This window comes from Physella acuta, unplaced genomic scaffold (assembly GCF_028476545.2).
Source record: "Physella acuta isolate Inbredline_101_S28 unplaced genomic scaffold, ASM2847654v3 ptg001249l, whole genome shotgun sequence".
Taxonomy (NCBI): Eukaryota; Metazoa; Mollusca; class Gastropoda; family Physidae; genus Physella; species Physella acuta.
In genome coordinates, this window is record NW_026732765.1 from 150,806 (window position 1) to 170,040 (window position 19,235).

At 36.4% G+C, this 19,235-nt stretch overlaps 1 protein-coding gene across 3 annotated transcripts; it reads left to right on the plus strand.

The window, feature by feature from the left end:
* Nucleotides 1-1,844: 1,844 nt before the first annotated feature.
* LOC131957480 (cationic amino acid transporter 2) lies at nucleotides 1,845-18,975 on the plus strand. 3 transcript variants are annotated; one of them, XM_059322318.1, is made up of 14 exons: nucleotides 1,845-2,203; nucleotides 8,012-8,133; nucleotides 9,854-9,973; nucleotides 10,566-10,694; nucleotides 13,217-13,372; nucleotides 13,561-13,700; nucleotides 14,024-14,138; nucleotides 14,669-14,891; nucleotides 15,202-15,341; nucleotides 15,678-15,780; nucleotides 15,880-16,052; nucleotides 16,469-16,635; nucleotides 17,217-17,325; nucleotides 18,740-18,975. In XM_059322318.1, the coding sequence occupies exons 2-14, from the start codon at nucleotides 8,016-8,018 to the stop codon at nucleotides 18,928-18,930; spliced, it is 1,884 nt and encodes a 627-aa protein (XP_059178301.1). In that variant the 5' UTR covers nucleotides 1,845-2,203; nucleotides 8,012-8,015; the 3' UTR covers nucleotides 18,931-18,975. The 3 variants fall into 3 exon arrangements, with proteins under 3 accessions (XP_059178301.1, XP_059178303.1, XP_059178302.1); XM_059322320.1 differs by lacking the exon at nucleotides 18,740-18,975 and adding an exon at nucleotides 17,917-18,204 and having other exon boundaries at nucleotides 1,846-2,203; XM_059322319.1 differs by lacking the exon at nucleotides 1,845-2,203 and adding an exon at nucleotides 2,208-2,314.
* Nucleotides 18,976-19,235: the final 260 nt, after the last annotated feature.

Sequence of the window (19,235 nt, forward strand, 5' to 3'; positions counted from 1 at the left end):
ACTGGTCAAGTGCTGGACACCTATAACACTAATGGTGACACTGGTCAAGTGCACAACTGGACACCTATAACACTAATGGTGACACTAATAAAGTGCTGGACACCTATAACACTAATGGTGACACTGGTCAAGTGCTGGACACCTATAACACTAATGGTGACACTGGTCAAGTGCAAGGCTGGACACCTATAACACTAATGGTGACACTGGTCAAGTGCACAACTGGACACCTATAACACTAATGGTGACACTGGTCAAGTGCTGGATACCTATAACACTAATGGTGACACTAGTCAAGTGCAAGGCTGGACACATATAACACTAATGGTGACACTGGTCAAGTGCAAGGCTGGACACCTATAACACTAATGGTGACACTGGTCAAGTGCTGGACACCTATAACACTAATGGTGACACTGGTCAAGTGCTGGACACCTATAACACTAATGGTGACACTGGTCAAGTGCTAGACACCTATAACACTAATGGTGACACTGGTCAAGTGCTGGACACCTATAACACTAATGGTGACACTGGTCAAGGGCTGGACACCTATAACACTAATGGTGACCCTGGTCAAGTGCTGGACACCTATAACACTAATGGTGACACTGGTCAAGTGCTGGACACCTATAACACTAATGGTGACACTAGTCAAGTGCAAGGCTGGACACCTATAACACTAATGGTGACACTGGTCAAGTGCAAGACTGGACACCTATAACACTAATGGTGACACTGGTCAAGTGCAAGGCTAGACACCTATAACACGAATGGTGACACTGGTCAAGTGCTGGACACCTATAACACTAATGGTGACACTGGTCAAGTGCTGGACACCTATAACACTAATGGTGACACTGGTCAAGTGCCGGACACCTATAACACTAATGGTGACACTGGTCAAGTGCACAACTGGACACCTATAACACTAATGGTGACACTGGTCAAGTGCTGGACACCTATAACACTAATGGTGACACTGGTCAAGTGCTGGACACCTATAACACTAATGGTGACACTGGTCAAGTGCTGGACACCTATAACACTAATGGTGACACTGGTCAAGTGCTGGACACCTATAACACTAAACATTCCAAACGCACGTGAAACAGTGTTTAAAAAATTGGCCTGTTCAAACCTACTCTCTTGGCTTACAATTTTTATAATGATGTGACACGTCACCACGTTTTAAAAAAATGTAATCCAGTAACTGATTAAAAGACGACTGGTAATTGAATTTCTTTCAGGCATCTCTTCGGGGGGGGGGGGGGGGGGAAGGGGGGGGTCGAGAAACATGTCTGAAAGAAACGCTGTTTCGTTACGAACTGTGTTAAAAACGTATAAAATTAAAAAGAGCTATTGAGTAATAATTAATTATTTCAGATACTTAAGTGTTACCCCTCTTCAGAGAAGTGAGTAAGATTATGAAGTATGAGTATGTATAGCGTCACAAAGCGGGTGTGTAGGGGGGAGAGGGGTTTGACAACTTCTCGGAAACTGGTGAAAATACACTACCCCCTCTATATAGCCTATATTTATGGCCGTGTGTTTATAAATGTAAACTCTCAAACTTGTGATGACGGTTTAAAAAAACAAACATTCACAGAGAAAAAAAGTCTGGAAGAAACACTGAACATTCATTGTTTTGAATAGTGCAGCTTGCCGACCAAAATTTCTTTCAGGAAACTCTTCGTGCCCCCCCCCCCCCCTGCCCTCCCATCCGAACGCAATAGAATTTACATAGAAAATTTACTCGTCCCGTCCCCCGTCCCCACCGGGAGAATAAAAAGTCTGAAAGAAACACTGCTGCGACTAATTGTGTACTTCCGGCTGCTTGTACTTATTTCATAAGCAAGTCAAAACGGGCGTGCACTTGCTTCGTGTTCTACTTTTTAAAAATAGGTCTCCTTCGCAGACGACAAAATCGCCTGGCTACATGTATCCAGATGTCAACATTCCAATACGATAGCCTCGTTATCGTCGATAGAGCCATCTAAACAACACGCCTGTGTGTTACAGCTCCCTAGAACAGCTGATATACCACAACACACTGTCACGAGCACATGACGTCCTGTCGTGACCTAGATTTGACACCCCGATTTGACGACTGTGACACACGTACAGCTGATTACGTACCGTGTAAATCAGGAAAACCGCACAGGATGTAAACCGTCGTCAGGACTTTCATTCATTAACCTGGGTAGGTTTTTAATCAGTCTATTCATTAGTATCCTACCTTAGATGGGTAGGCCTGCGTTTTTTCCAGGTGTGTTGTACAGTCATTACATGAGAAATATAATTATATTTTTGGGTAAATATTATGTTTATATAATAAGCCATATGCCTACTAGGCCTGTATTAGTGTATTTTGTATTATATAACGTAGTCAGTAGCGTACGCAGGGGGGGAGCAGGGGGAGCGGCCGCTCCCCCTCTGGCCATTTTCAGCAAAGTGGCGCCTTTTTGGAAACTTTAAACAATATTTGTTAAAAAAATATTTTTGGTCGGCACATCTATGTAAACCACAAGATTTCTTTTCATGCAGCAATTAAGCATTATTGCAATAGTCTAGTAGTGTCTACGTTTACAGCACGTATTAACAGCTGCATCAGTTTGCCATTCTAAAAATAACCATTACGATGCATTCCAATGTTTAAAAAACCTCTACGAAAAGTACCACTTGGCAAGAGGGGCGTTAAGTTTAAGGCAAATGCATAATGTATTTGCTCACGAATAATTGAATTAGAAAATGTTATACATAAAACTTCACACATAATTACTTTATATATACAGTTTGAATCGTGTGATTAATTTTTTTAAAATATTACAATACAGAAACAAATACAACTGATGTGGCACCTCTATTTAAATTTACTTATGGGCGAACTGCGTAGCGGTGGGGAAATTTTGACAAGTTCAACACGTCATCACGATGAAGTAGTAGTATTCTTACAGTTTGGGCGATAATGATTACGATTACAAATTATATGAAACAGTTACAACCCCCCTCCCTCATGGACCCCTCTGTAAAAAAATATTTAAATCTATTTCTGTAATAAATATTTGTGTAATATATATTTGTGTAATATATATATGTATGTTTAGAACAGTCATCTAAAAACTGACGCTATTTTCACTCTGAGTTGGTTATCTCCCCCCCCCCCCCCACACACACACACACACCTCACCACCACAATTGTGTAGAGCGACATTAATGTCACACCTGGATTGGATACGCTGGATTGGATAATTGACCTAAAGTGAACGGACAGTGGTGAATGAAGTTGAACACCCCCCCCCCCCCAGCCCAACCCACCCTGAACTGATCTGTTAAGTACATGTAGAAAAACGCTCAATGATGTACCAAACTACCATGTCTCAAGGAAATTAGCTTTTTAAACGTAAAACTCTGTGAATATTGTTTTTGCAATTACCAGTAAAGAGGTGTGTGATCAATACAGTGATCTAACCCATACCTATCACTATGTTAAAAACTGATCTTTAAAGAACACAAAGAAACAGTAGTTAATTAAAAATAATAGATATGAACTAAAAGACCAATATTTAGTTAACTGTAGGCTGATATTCCGAATGTTTTCTATTGAAAACAAAAAGCGTGGTTTTATACCAACTCTGATTTTAAAAACTTTCATTATGGTGTGATACTTTATCATTTATGATGACGTTATATTAAATTATGAATATAGACAAAAACATTTTGTAAACACGAATAATGTTAAACAATTTCATTATATTCTAAAAAAATTATTTATTTGTTTTGACATTTATAATTAGATGTGTAGATATATACTTATTTATATTAAGAGAGTTATTATTTCCCCTATTTCACTTGTCTCAAATATTTTCCCAGGAATTATTATGTAAGAAATTTTTTGTACAAGAATTACAAAACAGATTGTGTTAGGTTCATTGTTTTTGGTTGTAGTGTGTGTATATTTGGTTTCTTTTTTGTTTAGATTGATACCACTTTTGTTTTGTCGGCCTACATTGTGTGTTTTTTCTTATTTCTTCAGAGTGCTACTTTCAATTTATTTTACATCATAGCGCAGTAATGACATACAGCTACTAATTATATATATATATATATATATATATATATATATATATATATATATATATATATATATATATATATATATATATATATATATATATATATATGTAATACACGTATATAGTACGTGTTAAAAATTCGGCGCCTTTTTTGGCTTTTTTGGCTTTTTTCGCTCCCCCTACAACGAAAACCTGGATACGCCTCTGAACGTAGTATAATACTTATTAAGTTATTAATGCATATTAAATAGTCATAATTAAATATATTAAATGGCTTTTTCAGCTATATAAAATATTCAGTTATTATATTTACTATTTTATTTAGTAATTAAATTACGAATTAGACCAATTCACAACTAAATATGGCGTATCGACGTAGGCTACATAAACAGACACACTTGTCAAGTACACGGATTATCTTGTTGGCGTCTTGTCGACTTGCGTCTAAATGTATTAGAATAGAGTCTATAAACACTATCGAATCACACTGAAAACTGCTCACGCGTGACCGTGAACTTTGCCCCCTGAAGTAGACTGTGACCGCAAACGGACGCCACTACACAACGATTACCAAAGCCCTTTCCGTAATCTATTAAACAGATCAACATAACAGCCCACGTAACCTTCTAATCAGAAAATCGCAGCTAAAGTTATCGTTCCTTACGTGAAAATAAATAAACAAAAGGGACAGTATCCAACAGAGAGGACTAGGCCAGACGTTAGCAAACAGAAATGTGATTAGTCGTTTAATTAATTACCGTACCGGGACTTGTAGAAACATACATTTATGTGTATGCTAATCGTCTGAACTAAGATCCCTCGATAGCTTTAAATTATTTCAAGTTAATAAGTAAACCATTGTCTAGACGTTTACCTTTTGACAAACGTATAGCTCTGTCCAGGTTCTTTTTTTCGTTTGTTCCTCTTAAACCCTTTGATAGGGCTTGATGGGCATGTATCTGGCATATAGATATCTAGGGTCGACATAAATGTACCCTTCCGCCAACACCCCTAACCTTCAGTATGACCCCCCTCCCCTAAAATAACGACTAATAAAGAAATAGCTCCAATGTATACATCTTATCAGTTGCTGAAAATGAAGATTCTTCTTTTATTGATGTATGAGCCTCGGTTTGAAGATCAGTAGGCATTGTGGACTTAATAACATGGGGCCTATGTTATTCAAAACGTAAGGGGGCACAGTGGTCTATCATTTCATAAGCACCAATGAAGTATAGGCCCATAGTTCTCTTCCCGCTCTACCTATCCAGTCTGTAATTGGGAGAGAGGTCACGAGGGCCCAACGAGTGTGTGCTATGGAAATTGGTTTTCCAGGAAAGTATCTCTGTCGTAGGCTTAGCCCAGTGGATCTCAAAACCTGGGTTCGATCGAACCCCTGTGGTTCGATGAGTCAGTCTCAAGGGTTCGGCGGAGGTCTAGTCACACACAGGATTGGATTTTGTCCGTGCGGAGAAAAAAAAAACTATTAGTATTAAGAAGGGTTCAGTGAATGCGTTTATGAAACTGGAGGGATTCGGTACCCCCAAAAAAGTTAAGAACCACTGACTTAGCCGATTACTAGTAATTGTTAGGGTTTTTTTAAAGCCCATATATTGGACTTAAGACGTCAGTTGGTGTTTTTTTTTTTTTAATATGTGAGCTACACATGCCGCCCCATGTAATGAGTTGATTTATCTTTAGACCTAGGCTAGTTAGTGTTAACATCGTTTTAAAAATAGAACATCAGTTCTCGACTTTTGTCTTACGCACCCTATGCGCGTATATATGCGGTTTATGAGGTTTCACTTACAACTTGCGATGCACTTTTATTTTTTTTAAATCCCGTCGCTATTATATGCAAACAGCCAGCATGATCGTGCCACCTTCAGAAAAGATACATGAAAAAGTCTATGTTTGTACGCCCCCCCCCCTCACCCCCCCCCCCCCCCCTTACACACACCTGCCCAGCCATCAGTAGATCCGCCTATACATGTAAAAAAAAATTGTTTTGATTTCACCTGTTGTGTTGTTTTTGTTTTCCGATTGGCAACAGTTTTTATTTTGTATTCAAACAAAGTGTACACGGATATTTATTCCTTGCGGCTATCTTCGAGTATAGTGTTGTAAAGTTGTGATCAGAGTTTCTTCCAGGCATATCTTCGGGGGGAGGTGGGGGGGAAGGCTTCGCCCTCCCCCTCCGAACAAAGTCCACCGCCCCTCCTCCCGAACGAAATGAAATTTATATAGAAAATATATACTTTTGAAAGTGTCCCCCCCCCCCCGGAGAGAAAAGTCTGGAAGAAACACTGGTTGTGATTTGGTTGATTGTATTGAAATGAGGGCTAGCTTTACTAGATAGGCAACTAGAGATACGAATTAGTGAGTTATGGGGTTACATTCAACTAGGGCGAGATAAGGGATTGGGGTTGACTTTGCATGACGATGAGTAATGAACCTCTAACAGACCGTTCTATTAAATTAAACAAAATTAAATGTGAGTACAAGTCCTATATTTCACCGACGTGTTAGTAGTTATTCAAACTAATCTTTTTAACCTGTTGTAAAAGTGCTGATGACATATTGTGTGGATACATGGGATGTATTCATGACACCTGCATTGATTGGGGTTGATGATATAACAGCTTAGCTCACACTGCACGTCTCTTTGTTTCCATGTATAAATTACTCGCTATTCAACGGTTTTAGCCGAGTGTAACAAGTGCTTGAGAGAGAGAGGGCAGACAATGTGTGGCAGATGTAATACGAAGAGGAAACGTGACCTAGTGATCAGCGTGACATACTCGGTGGTCAGCGTGACACACTCGGTGGTCAGTGTGACTCATTCGGTGGTCAGCGTGACACACTCGGTGGTCAGCGTGACACATTCGGTGGTCAGCGTGACACACTCGGTGGTCAGCGTGACACACTCGGTGGTCAGCGTGACACACTCGGTGGTCAGCGTGACACACTCGGTGGTCAGCGTGACACGCTCGGTGGTCAGCGTGACTTAGTGATCAATATGACTCCATGAATGTCAACGTGACACCCTGGGTCGTTGACTTCTTGGAAACATGACACACTCAGGTGTTAGCGTGGATGGTCCAGTGACTCAGTGGTTAGCATGGATGGTCTAGTGGTAAACGTGACTCAATCAGTGGTTAGCATGGATGGTCTAGTGGTAAACGTGACTCAATCAGTGGTTAGCATGGATGGTGTAGTGGTAAACGTGACTCAATCAGTGGTTAGCGTGGATGGTCTAGTGGTAAACGTGACTCAATCAGTGGTTAGCGTGGATGGTCTTGTGGTCAATGTGACTGAATCAGTGGTTAGCATGGATGGTCTTGTGGTAAACGTGACTCAATCAGTGGTTAGCGTGGATGGTCACTTAGTGTTTAGCGTGGATGGTCTAGTGGTCACTCAGTGGTTAGCGTGGATGGTCAAGTGGTCAATGTGACTCAATCAGTGTTTAGCGTCGATGGTCTAGTGGTCAACGTGACTCAATCAGCGGTTAGCGTGGATGGTCACTCAGTGTTTAGCGTGGATGGTCTTGTGGTCAATGTGACTGAATCAGTGGTTAGCGTCGATGGTCTAGTGGTCACTCAGCGGTTAGCGTGGATGGCCCAGTGGTCAATGTGACTCAATCAATGGTTAGCGTGGATGGCCCAGTGGTCAATGTGACTCAATCAATGGTTAGCGTGGATGGACAAGTGGTCACTCAGTGGTTAGCGTGGATGGCCCAGTGGTCAATGTGACTCACTCGCTCACTCATTTACATGACTGTTTCTGTGGTCAACAAATATTTTACCGGCATAAATAACCAAAACAAAATAAACCCCCACACTATCTGAGATATCTTTTATATTGTAATGATATTTTTTTCGTTTATTCAAATATGTTTGTCTTATATGCATGTAGGCCTATTGTTTATTTGACAGAATCATGACGCTCATCAGAAGGATTGCTTCTCGGCTGGTCAGGAAAAAGATCCTGTCCGATGCCGATATTGAAGAGTCGAGTCTAAACAGATGTCTGACGACAGTAGACTTGATAGGATTAGGTACGTTTTGTATAACTACAGTAGACTATAGATGTAGACTTGATAGGATTAGGTACGTTTTGTATAACTACAGTAGACTATAGATGTAGACTTGATAGGATTAGGTACGTTTTGTATAACTACAGTAGACTATAGATGTAGACTTGATAGGATTAGGTACGTTTTGTATAACTACAGTAGACTATAGCTGTAGACTTGATAGGATTAGGTACGTTTTGTATAACTACAGTAGACTATAGATGTAGACTTGATAGGATTAGGTACGTTTTGTATAACTACAGTAGACTATAGATGTAGGCTTGGTAGGATTAGGTACGTTTTGTATAACTGCAGTAGACTATAGATGTAGACTTGGTAGGATTAGGTACGTTTTGTATAACTACAGTAGACTATAGATGTAGACTTGGTAGGATTAGGTACGTTTTGTATAACTACAGTAGACTATAGATGTAGACTTGGTAGGATTAGGTACGTTTTGTATAACTACAGTAGACTAGAGATGTAGACTTGATAGGATTAGGTACGTTTTGTATAACTACAGTAGACTATAGATGTAGACTTGATAGGATTAGGTACGTTTTGTATAACTACAGTAGACTATAGATGTAGACTTGATAGGTACGTTTTGTATAACTACAGTAGACTATAGATGTAGACTTGATAGGATTAGGTACGTTTTGTATAACTACAGTAGACTATAGATGTAGACTTGATAGGATTAGGTACGTTTTGTATAACTACAGTAGACTATAGATGTAGACTTGATAGGATTAGGTACGTTTTGTATAACTACAGTAGACTATAGATGTAGACTTGGTAGGATTAGGTACGTTTTGTATAACTACAGTAGACTATAGATGTAGACTTGATAGGTTTAGGTACGTTTTCTTCTAGCCACTGTAGTTAGACCTATATAGATCTCAGAGGCGTAGAGACCCTTCCTGGCGCCTCCCTCGGGAGCAAATGTTCAATTTGCACCCCACCCCCCTCAAACTTTTGATTTTTCACCCCCCCCCCCCCCCAAGCTTTCGATTTGCAACCCTCTCCCCTCAAACTTTCAAATTACCCCCCCCCCCCCCTCAAATTATTTATAATTAGTTTTTCCAACCCATTTTAGCGCCATTTTGGTACCCCCCTCCGCCCCCCTCCTCACTACGCCTCTTATAGATCTAGACTTGATAGATTTGGGTACATTTTGGTATAACCACAGTAGACTATAGAATAGATGTAGACCTGATAGGATTAGGTACATTTTGGTATAATGACTAGTAGGCTACAGATGTTGACTTAATAGGATTAGGTACATGTTCTTATAACCACTACACTACAGTATATAGATCTAGACTAGCATTTCATAGCTATTAGATTTAAAATGACCCTAATCTAACAAAATATAGTTTGAATTCACATGTATTATGTAATTGTAATAAGTGAATTATTTTTTAAAGCATCAAGCGCTTTTCATGCCCATCCCACATTTTGAAAATAGTCATAACATTTGGACCCCCACCCCCTCCTTAAGGTGTGTGGTTTTTTTAATGAGTTGCTTAAAAGGGTGATGGTAGCTGATTCGCCTTTTTGAAGGTCTTGAAAAAGAACATTCAAATATTTTTGGGCAGTTAGAGTTTGCAGATTATTTTGGTTCAATTTTAAAATAAAACTATTTCCAATGACATGTATTTTTTGGTCTGCTGTTGATTCCTTCTGGCATCTTCACCAGGTATTGGAAGCACCCTGGGAGCTGGGCTGTATGTGGTAGCTGGTCAAGTTGCCCTGGAGACAGCTGGCCCAGCTGTGACAATCTCGTTCTTGGTGGCAGCTGTGGCCTCGGCTCTAGCTGGTTGGTTGAGAATTTGATGAACTAAAAATAGCCGTTTGATTAGCATAGATATGTGTGGGATACTGGAAAGGCATTGTCCTGATTAAGATATAGATAACATAGAATAGAAATATCATTTCCCCAAACCCAGATTTTTAAAGTATAATTTCATTTTTTGTGCTTTTTTTTTTTAACATCTACTCCAAGGCATCATGGAAAAAAATTGAAAAAAATTAAAAATAACAACTGGTTCTGGTGGAATAAAATACAACATTTGGGACACTTGAATATTGAATTAAAAGCTATGTTATAAATTATAAGAGATAAACTGACTTAATTATATTTTTTGTAATGTTGCCAGTGAATTATTGTTTCATGAACGAAAGGTCATAAAATTCACCCTGTTTAGCCTATAGCTCAGCCGACATAATACAAACATTTTAGTTAAGCATATTTAACCCACCCCCTACAACATGTCCCAGTTAACATAATACAAAACCTTAAGTATAGCAGAGACAACTTGAAACACTGCACTTTAATGACTCACTTATCATATTACAGCCCACTGCAGTATGAAATGTTCATGGGATATAAATCATATTTCCCCTTGCAGGAATGTGCTATGCTGAGTTTGCTGCACGTATACCCAGAGCAGGGTCTGCATACGTCTACAGCTATGTGACTGTCGGTGAATTTATGGCTTTCATCATTGGTTGGAATCTGGTTCTGGAATACGTAATAGGTGAATAATTTTTTAAAGCATCAAGTGCTGTTTAATATGTAATTGTTGAATTATTTTTTAAAGCATCAAGCGCTGTTTATTTTATGCTATCACTGATGTTGGTTACTGGATGGTGGGTTGGTGTGGTCATATGGTAGAGTGTTGGATTCCTATCCAGAGGCGTAGCGACCCTTCCCGGCGCCCGGGGACAAACTTTCAATTTGGCGCTCCCTCGGGAGCAAATTTTCAATTTGCACCCCCCCCCTAAAATTACATTTTTCGATTTGCACCCCCACCCTTAAACTATTTATAATGCAAAAATGCAGCTAAAATGACATTTAAATTTGTTTTTACAACCCATTTTGGCGCCCCCTAAGGTCGGCGCCCGGGGACATATGTACCCCCCTGCCCCCCCATCGCTACGCCTCTGTTCCTATCCCAAAAGTCTCAAGTTCAGTCACTGTTGAGTCTGTTGAAATCACTATACTGAAGTTGGATGGTGTGGTTAAATAGTAGAGTGTTAGATTCCTATCCCAAAAGTCTCAAGTTCAGTTACTGTTGAGTCTGTAGTAGAGTCACTGTGTTCACCCTGTAATGATGAATCAGTGGTGTGTGCCATTTCCCATTGGGGATCAACTAGAAATAACCAAGACATTCACCAAAACATAGGTTCAGAACCAGCAACTTGTCCACAACATAAGACTTTCACTTTGTCAAAATGTAGTATTTTGTATCACTTGTGACAATTCTTAAAAGACCTGCCTAGTCCCTGACCTCCACTGACAGTATGAGTAAGCCACTGAGCTGGGTAATAGACGTGTAAGTCAGTAAAACATACCTGGCTTTCAGAAAAACAGATGTAGTCTCATCTACCCTCTCTCAAAGAGAATTTATGCTTTTAATGTGGCATTAATTGCTGTTTAATTAATTAGATATATGTCAGTTTCTTTTTGAAGGAGTGACAATAGATACACATTAACATAAAATACTGGGATATTTTTAAACAATTGTTACGTACCCCCTTCACTAATCCTTTCGAACTAGTCAGGGGATCATAAACAAGAAGAAGAAAAATAAAAATAAATAAAAGCCAACTTCAGTAATCTCTATTTATTCGCCAAAAAGTACAACATCTAACATTAACCCGCCACCAAAGTACAACAATCAGAAATATACACAACTACCTATAACAACTAAAGTCCTTAATTCGACTGCCCTACTTGTCCCTAACTGTCTAGCCTAGCCTAAATCTAATACATGTCGTGGCTTTCCACTAGCTCACAGAGACGACCCATGTCTGTCTCCTCTAAACCTAGCCATCCGAGTCCGTCTCCGTGTGTGTGTCCCGAGTATGTCTCGAGAGCGTCCGTCTAGTCTGCTGTCTACCCTCCTAAAGTACTTGTCCCCCGTTCTACACCGTGGGAACGATTTTAATTAAGGCCTGACCCTAGGTCATATCCGTCCATGACGGTCCACTCGGCCCCTTCCGATCTGGAAGGTTTTCCCAGCCGTAAATCACGGGCTGTTGGCCACGTTAATAGCCGAGTCCCGAAGACTTCCATTCTGCCACGCCCACAGCGTATAATCTAATCCGTGGTGTGGCCGTCAACTGCGTCAAGACCCCCAGACTCTCACGGCCTAAACTGGCCAGTGCATTAACATGCCTAAGCATTTCATTTTAATTACCTGGCCCTCCTCGATGGGGCCAAACACAGGTAAAGATCACTTGGGATCGTAACACAATTATCATGTATTTTTAAATACTATTATTACTTATGATCCTAATCCTTTCACAATATTATACAATATATTTTGTAGTTAATAATTTCATCTAACCAATGCAGACATTGCTATCATTTAAATAACATTTGTTTAAATTATACCATCATTGATATCATTTAACTAACATTTGTTTGAATGATATCATCATTGTTGTCATTTAACCAACATTTAACAGGGTAGTGTAAGTAGAAGATGGATTGCGTTAATACAATTTTTTTTAAAAACATTAAAGGAATACACTGATACAGAAACTAATATATTCCAATAACAATTAAATTTCCTATTTTTTCAAAGATTGGGTGAAGTATGGTGGTTGAAGTCCACGTTGCCATCAGTTCTACTGTGAGGGCCAACCTAGAACTATGTTTAAACACCTGGCTAATATGACTGTAAAACTGTGGGACAGTTATCCGTCTGTAGATTATGAAAATCACTCTTTATATCACTCTTTATTCCCTTATAAGAACCATGATCATTTCCGGTTCATGCCCAAGTCACATGGGTCAGATGAAGTAGAACTCACCTGTTTTAGTTACTTTGACATATGAGGGGATAGTGTGGTCAGCACTCTAACATGAGTCAGGTACCTATGAACTCAGGGACATCCTACAGACTTAAGCTCAGGATTTGAACTCGACACATAAGCTCCACCATTCAACCACTCCGTCCTTCTCTTTAAAATACAGAGTACAAACTACATTCACTAGCCTATAATCAACTACACTTGATAGTGTTTTACATGAAATTGACTTAATCTTCAGGCACTGCCAGTGTAGCAAGAGGCTGGAGTGGTTATTTCGATTCCCTGATAGACAAAAAAATCTCCAAATTCTTCAACAGTACTATGCCAATGCACATTGATGAATTATCTGAATATCCAGATTTCTTTGCTCTGGGCATCACTCTTTTGGTTACTGGTATGTCATTTAATGTTTAGCAGAATTTTAAAAAGGTCTTCCCAAGGGAGAAATTTAAAATAATATAATATTTATTTTAATAAAGTTTCTTTTTATATAACGTGGTCTTGTAATTTTTTTAAATTTTTTATGTTAGGCATATAAATTTTTGTACTAAGAAAATAGAATTTTTAAAAAATGTATTTTAGTTTTGTTGACATTTGGAGTGAAAGAATCTGCCATGATAAACAACATTTTCACATGTGTCAATCTGCTTGTTGTTGTGTATGTCACTATCTGTGGCTTTTTTAAGTTTGATTGGAAAAACTGGAATTTAAGTGAATCTGAAGTAAGTACAATATGGAGTCAGTCAGTACAAAATGTAATCTAAATTAAAAATCATAGAAAAAACATTAAATCTATCATTTTTTACTGGTACACAATGGATTTTGTTTTCAGCTATATGTGTAATAAATCCATTCTTCTTTATACAGCTTTTTATAAAATTTATTCTATCATTAATGGTTTTTCAAACTTGAAATTTTTTTTTAAATGGTTAAAAAGCATTTATCATAAACTTGCTTCATGTATGGAAGTAACTGATCATAGTTTTTAATAAATCTAGATCTATAATAAAAACAGCAAATTTTATGGGGAAAATTTAATCTCTAGGTGCCAAAAACTGCAGGGACTGGTGGATTTATGCCTTTTGGGTTCTCTGGTATGATGGCTGGAGCTGCAACATGTTTTTATGCCTTTGTTGGCTTTGACTGTGTGGCCACAACAGGTATGCTATAGATCTATTTTGGTGCTGGTGAAGAAACTAAAAATCTTAACTGTTTTTTATACTTGGATGATCTATTATTTCTTTCAAGAATTCTAATTTCTACTAATTTTATTTGAATTATGTACTATGCACTGATTGCTAATTATATATATTGTCTCGCCAGAACCAGACTGTTCTAATTCCATTATTACACAAGTATTCCACTAAATAAAATATAACAATGTTAAGGAAAACATAATTTTTAAGCCTTGTGAACATTTTTAAAAACTGGAGTTAGATCAGTCTGGTTCTGGGGATGGGATGTGTTATGTTTACATTTTTATAGAAGTCATCTTTAAATAACATCTGAATATTTCATTTGAGATTGTTGAAATAATAAACTTGCTGTGATCCTCATATGTAAATTGATTGTGTGATTTAGAGATTTTGATCCAAACACTGCCTTTTGCAATTTTAAACCTATTAGTTAGCTGTGACTGAAATTTATTACTGTAATATTTGTTCAATCAAAAATGTTCTGCATTCATCAGGTGAGGAAAGTAAGAACCCTCAGCGTGCCATCCCTATTGGGATTATTGTGTCTCTCCTTATCATCTTCCTGTCATACTTCAGTGTGTCAGCCATTCTTACACTCATGTGTCCCTATTTCCTGCTGGACAAGGATGCTGCACTTCCTGCAGTCTTTGATAGAGTTGGGTGGGGAGTGGCCAGGTACATCATAACAGTAGGAGCTGTTTGTGGATTATCTACCAGGTAATATATTTAAACGGATTTAAAAAGCTGTTTTAGGTCTTAACACATAAAAACTAGCAAAGCTCATATAAAGAATGTAACATTGATGACAGTGGACTTAGTAAAAGAAATTAAGAAAAAATAGGCATACTCTGTTTTAAAGCACCAGATAAATAAAAAGCTAACACTTCATTTTAGATGGGAATTGTTAAACAACCAGGTTTTTAAAAAGTGGAATAGAAACTAAACAAAAAACACTTGGGTTACCCATTCATATAAATGTTTTTTTTAAATATGTTAGCTAATTAAAACTTTTTTTTTCTCTTTGCAGTCTTTTGGGTGGCATGTTCCCTTTACCCAGGGTCCTCTATGCAATGGCAGGGGATGGTGTCATTTTTAAATTTATGGGTAAAGTTTCATCAAGATTTAAAACACCTGTCATTGGTACCGCCATCTCAGGAGTTTTTGCAGGTTTGTATTGAGTTACCTGAGAAAATGTAATTTTAAAAAAAAATGATAAATCAATAAAAATAACTGATTATAACTATACTTGAATTTTAGATGAGATTTTACTTATAATATAAAATAAAGTAGAAACTATACAAAAATGAAAAATTCATTGCGAGTAGATTTATTGATTAAATGGAGAATGTAGCATATGGGCCTTATATTTTGTTTTATATGCAAATTAATGTATGTTGTAAAATGTTACAATTATTTGATTTTGAGTTTTAGTATATACAATATAAAAGTAAAATTGCAAATACTATCAATCTCAGGTTTTAAACAATGTTTCTTCTATTTTAGGACTAATGGCTATGTTGTTCAACTTAAAAGAACTTGTTGATATGATGTCTATAGGAACATTGTTGGCCTACACCCTCGTTGGGATATCTGTACTTATTTTAAGGTTGTTCTTCCTTCTAACTTTTTTTTTTACCTATCTAAGTTTAATGTGAAATTGTAGTTATTAAAAAGGTCACCATGCTATTTACATTACATTTTCCAGGTATGAAGCAGATGTTAACCTTCAAGGAAGTATGAGTGTGACAAAGATGGATGAAGCAGAGCGCTTGTCTATTGTGAGAACTGAGTTTTCTGTCAAGCAGCTGTTGGTACCCAGAACTTCATCACCAACTAAACTTACATCTCTTATAGTTAAAAGCACAGTAGCATTGTTTTGTGAGTAAAATCGGAGTAATAATTATGTTGAAATATTAGTCACAAAATGATTTCAATATAATAAGCTAATATATAATCTTTTTAATCATCTGATAGTTGGAGATATATCATTTTTTTTAAAGTTATTTTGTTTTTGTTTTTAAATTCCACTGTCAATATCTCAATGATTTAGGTTCAAATTTTAAATTAGGGTTTTTAAAAATTTCTTTTTAGTGAAATTTAAAAATGTATTATATATTATATTATATAACACATTTAGCTAAACATCTAATTACAGTTGCAGCCAATATCTACCAATACTTTTTTTAGAATCACTATATTTTGGCCAAAATATGACTGACTTTGTTGTTTATCCATAATCCTAACACATAAACCACAAAACTGATTTTAAGTATTGATTTTTCTTGTTTCTCCAGGTTTGTTCATAACAGCTTTCTCAGCTTTCGTTATTTATGCTGCTGATTATCTAGAGCAGAAAGAGCCTTGGGCAATCGCCATGACAACACTGTTAACTTTACTGCCTGTGTGTTGTTTAGTAGTTATTCAGAGACAGCCTCAAAGCACAGCCAGTCTTGCCTTTAAGGTTCTTAGAAAAATTTACTTTGTATTAATTTTTAACTGAATTAATTGTGAAACATACTTAACAAAAGCTCCAAGATACCTCGATTTTCAAATTGATATTAAAAATATTAATTAAACTATAAGGTGTACACTGCATGATTTGGTTGTGGCTAGTCGAGCTCACAACTACTAACCCAAAAGTTTTGAGTTTGGATCCCAGGCTCAAGCCTGTAGGATCTCCCCCGAGTCTACCCACACCTGACTCACATTAAGGAAACTAGGCATAGTGCTTATCATGTGATCCCCCTATATCCCAAGTCATTGATATAGAATATAGATAACTATAAAGTTCATCTACCCTATGTGTCTTGGGCATGAAAGGGAAGAGATGATGAGATGATGCATGATTTAGAAATAATCCCACATATTTCTAGCTTGCAAAGTTGTAAAGATGGTAATCCTACATTGCAGAAAGTGTTAAATTATTTTGTATCTGCTCTAGAAGTTTCATTTTAATTATCTAGTACTAATGAATAGAAACACAAGGTTATGTCTTATTTTAAAGGTTTCTTCACCTCCAAAATATTTGTATTTCTTTTTCAGGTTCCATTTGTTCCTTATATACCAGCTATTAGTGCTTTAGTCAATATTTATCTTATGCTCAAATTATCTGCCATGACATGGGTACGATTTGGTGTTTGGATGTTGATAGGTAAGATTTGTTTCATTAATTTCCTTAAAAGATTTTTAAACTGCTTTCTAATAAATATAACCTTTTTATATTTAACCTCCAACTTTTACTAACAATTTGTAAATGGAACTATTATTAATTCACAATAAAAGTAAGTAATTAACAGAAAATATTTAGCTGATTAAAGTTTAGGATTTTTTTTATGAAACCTGAATAGTTAGTTGTAGTTTGTTTAACATGTGTTTTTTTTCATAAAGTAAACAATAAAGTATTTATTTTTTTATTATTTAGTTACTATATTTTGCTTGTATTTGTACTGTAGCTGTAGTCTTGTAGAAATCACAAATCAGTTATTTTCTTACATCAATAGATTTAATAAGTTAAAATTAAAATTAGCAGAAATAATTGCATGTCCACCTGATTTTTCATTTACTAACTTTTTGTTACTTCTTTACCTTACCTGAAGCTTGCTTTGTTTTAAATTCTGATTTCACCTCAAATGCCAACATTTGTAGAAGTGTACTTCACTTTTCACCCTTTGTGATGTCACATGACTTCATGTCCTCTAGCACCTGCTCTTACACTGCTGCTTCAAGTTTCTCTTTTTTCCAGGCTTCACCATATACTTCACCTGTTTGATTTTGTATGAGTCATCAGAGAAGAGATTGTCGACTGCCTCATCTGTACTGTCAACTAATTCAAAGGATCCCCTGACTAATAACATATCCCAATCCAATGAGGATATAAATTTAATTGATCATGAAAACCATAATAAACACAAATATACGTCTTAAAATTCAGCATTCCTTTTTTTCTATTGTGTACAGTATTCAAATATGTATTTTAAATTGCATATTATTTTTGTGACCTAATCTAAGAAAATGAGATAGATAAAAAAAAAATAACTTTATAATTTGAAAGGAAATTATTTATTGTTTGTTTAAGTTCTAGGTAAAAAAATAATTTAATTATAGACCAGAAAAATTTGTGGAAAAACTTTTGAAAAAAATTTAAAATTTTATGAACTGCTAAGTATTGACAATTTTAAATTTTTCATTTTGAACCACTTCCCATGATTTTCAGATACAAAATCTTGATATATTTTTATGATTTCTACAGCATAGGCCTAACACTTGCATCTCTTTCTAACCCAATAACATAATTTTGTTTCTAACATTGGTAAATTTGTTTTGTTAATAATTTTAGTTATTAATTTTAATTAAAGTTATTATGATGAAAACACTTCAGGTACTTCAAAAGATTTTGCAAATAGTAAATCTTATTCTATTAACATTCCTCTATTGCTACCTACCTTAAAATAACCTATAAAAAGGGCCTTCCTAATTTACTAAATCAAATTATGTTTCATTTTAATAGTTCATATATTTTAACAATGTATCTTTAAAAATGTTAAACATCTAATGGTTACCTATAGGTTTCTGCATTTATTTTGGATATGGAATTCGCCAAAACAAAGAAGAAGATATGCGTCCTTTGAATCCTGGTCTTGCTACTGTAGATGAAGAGGATGAGGAAGGTGATCTACTTCAACCAGGCGCACACTATTCAACAGGAAATTTCTATGGCACAACCATTAATGCCGGTGACAAATCAATACATTCTTAATGCCATTGACAAATTAGTAATTTAATTGTTGTTTGTGTAAATGATCTCGCTTTTGGCCTTTTAGCATTCCCATGAGTTTCAGCTGAATTCACTAGTGAATGTTTTTACAATACTCTTAAATTTCAGCCATTCAGTTCAGTTTATCAGTGTTTACTGTTGTTTATCAAATCATCCAAACTATGAATACTTTTCTTCATTGAATATTTTTTTGAATAATTTTAAAATATGGATTTTTAGTTACAAGAAAGTAGTATATGTATGTGTCTATATATATATATGTATATATATATATACATATATATATA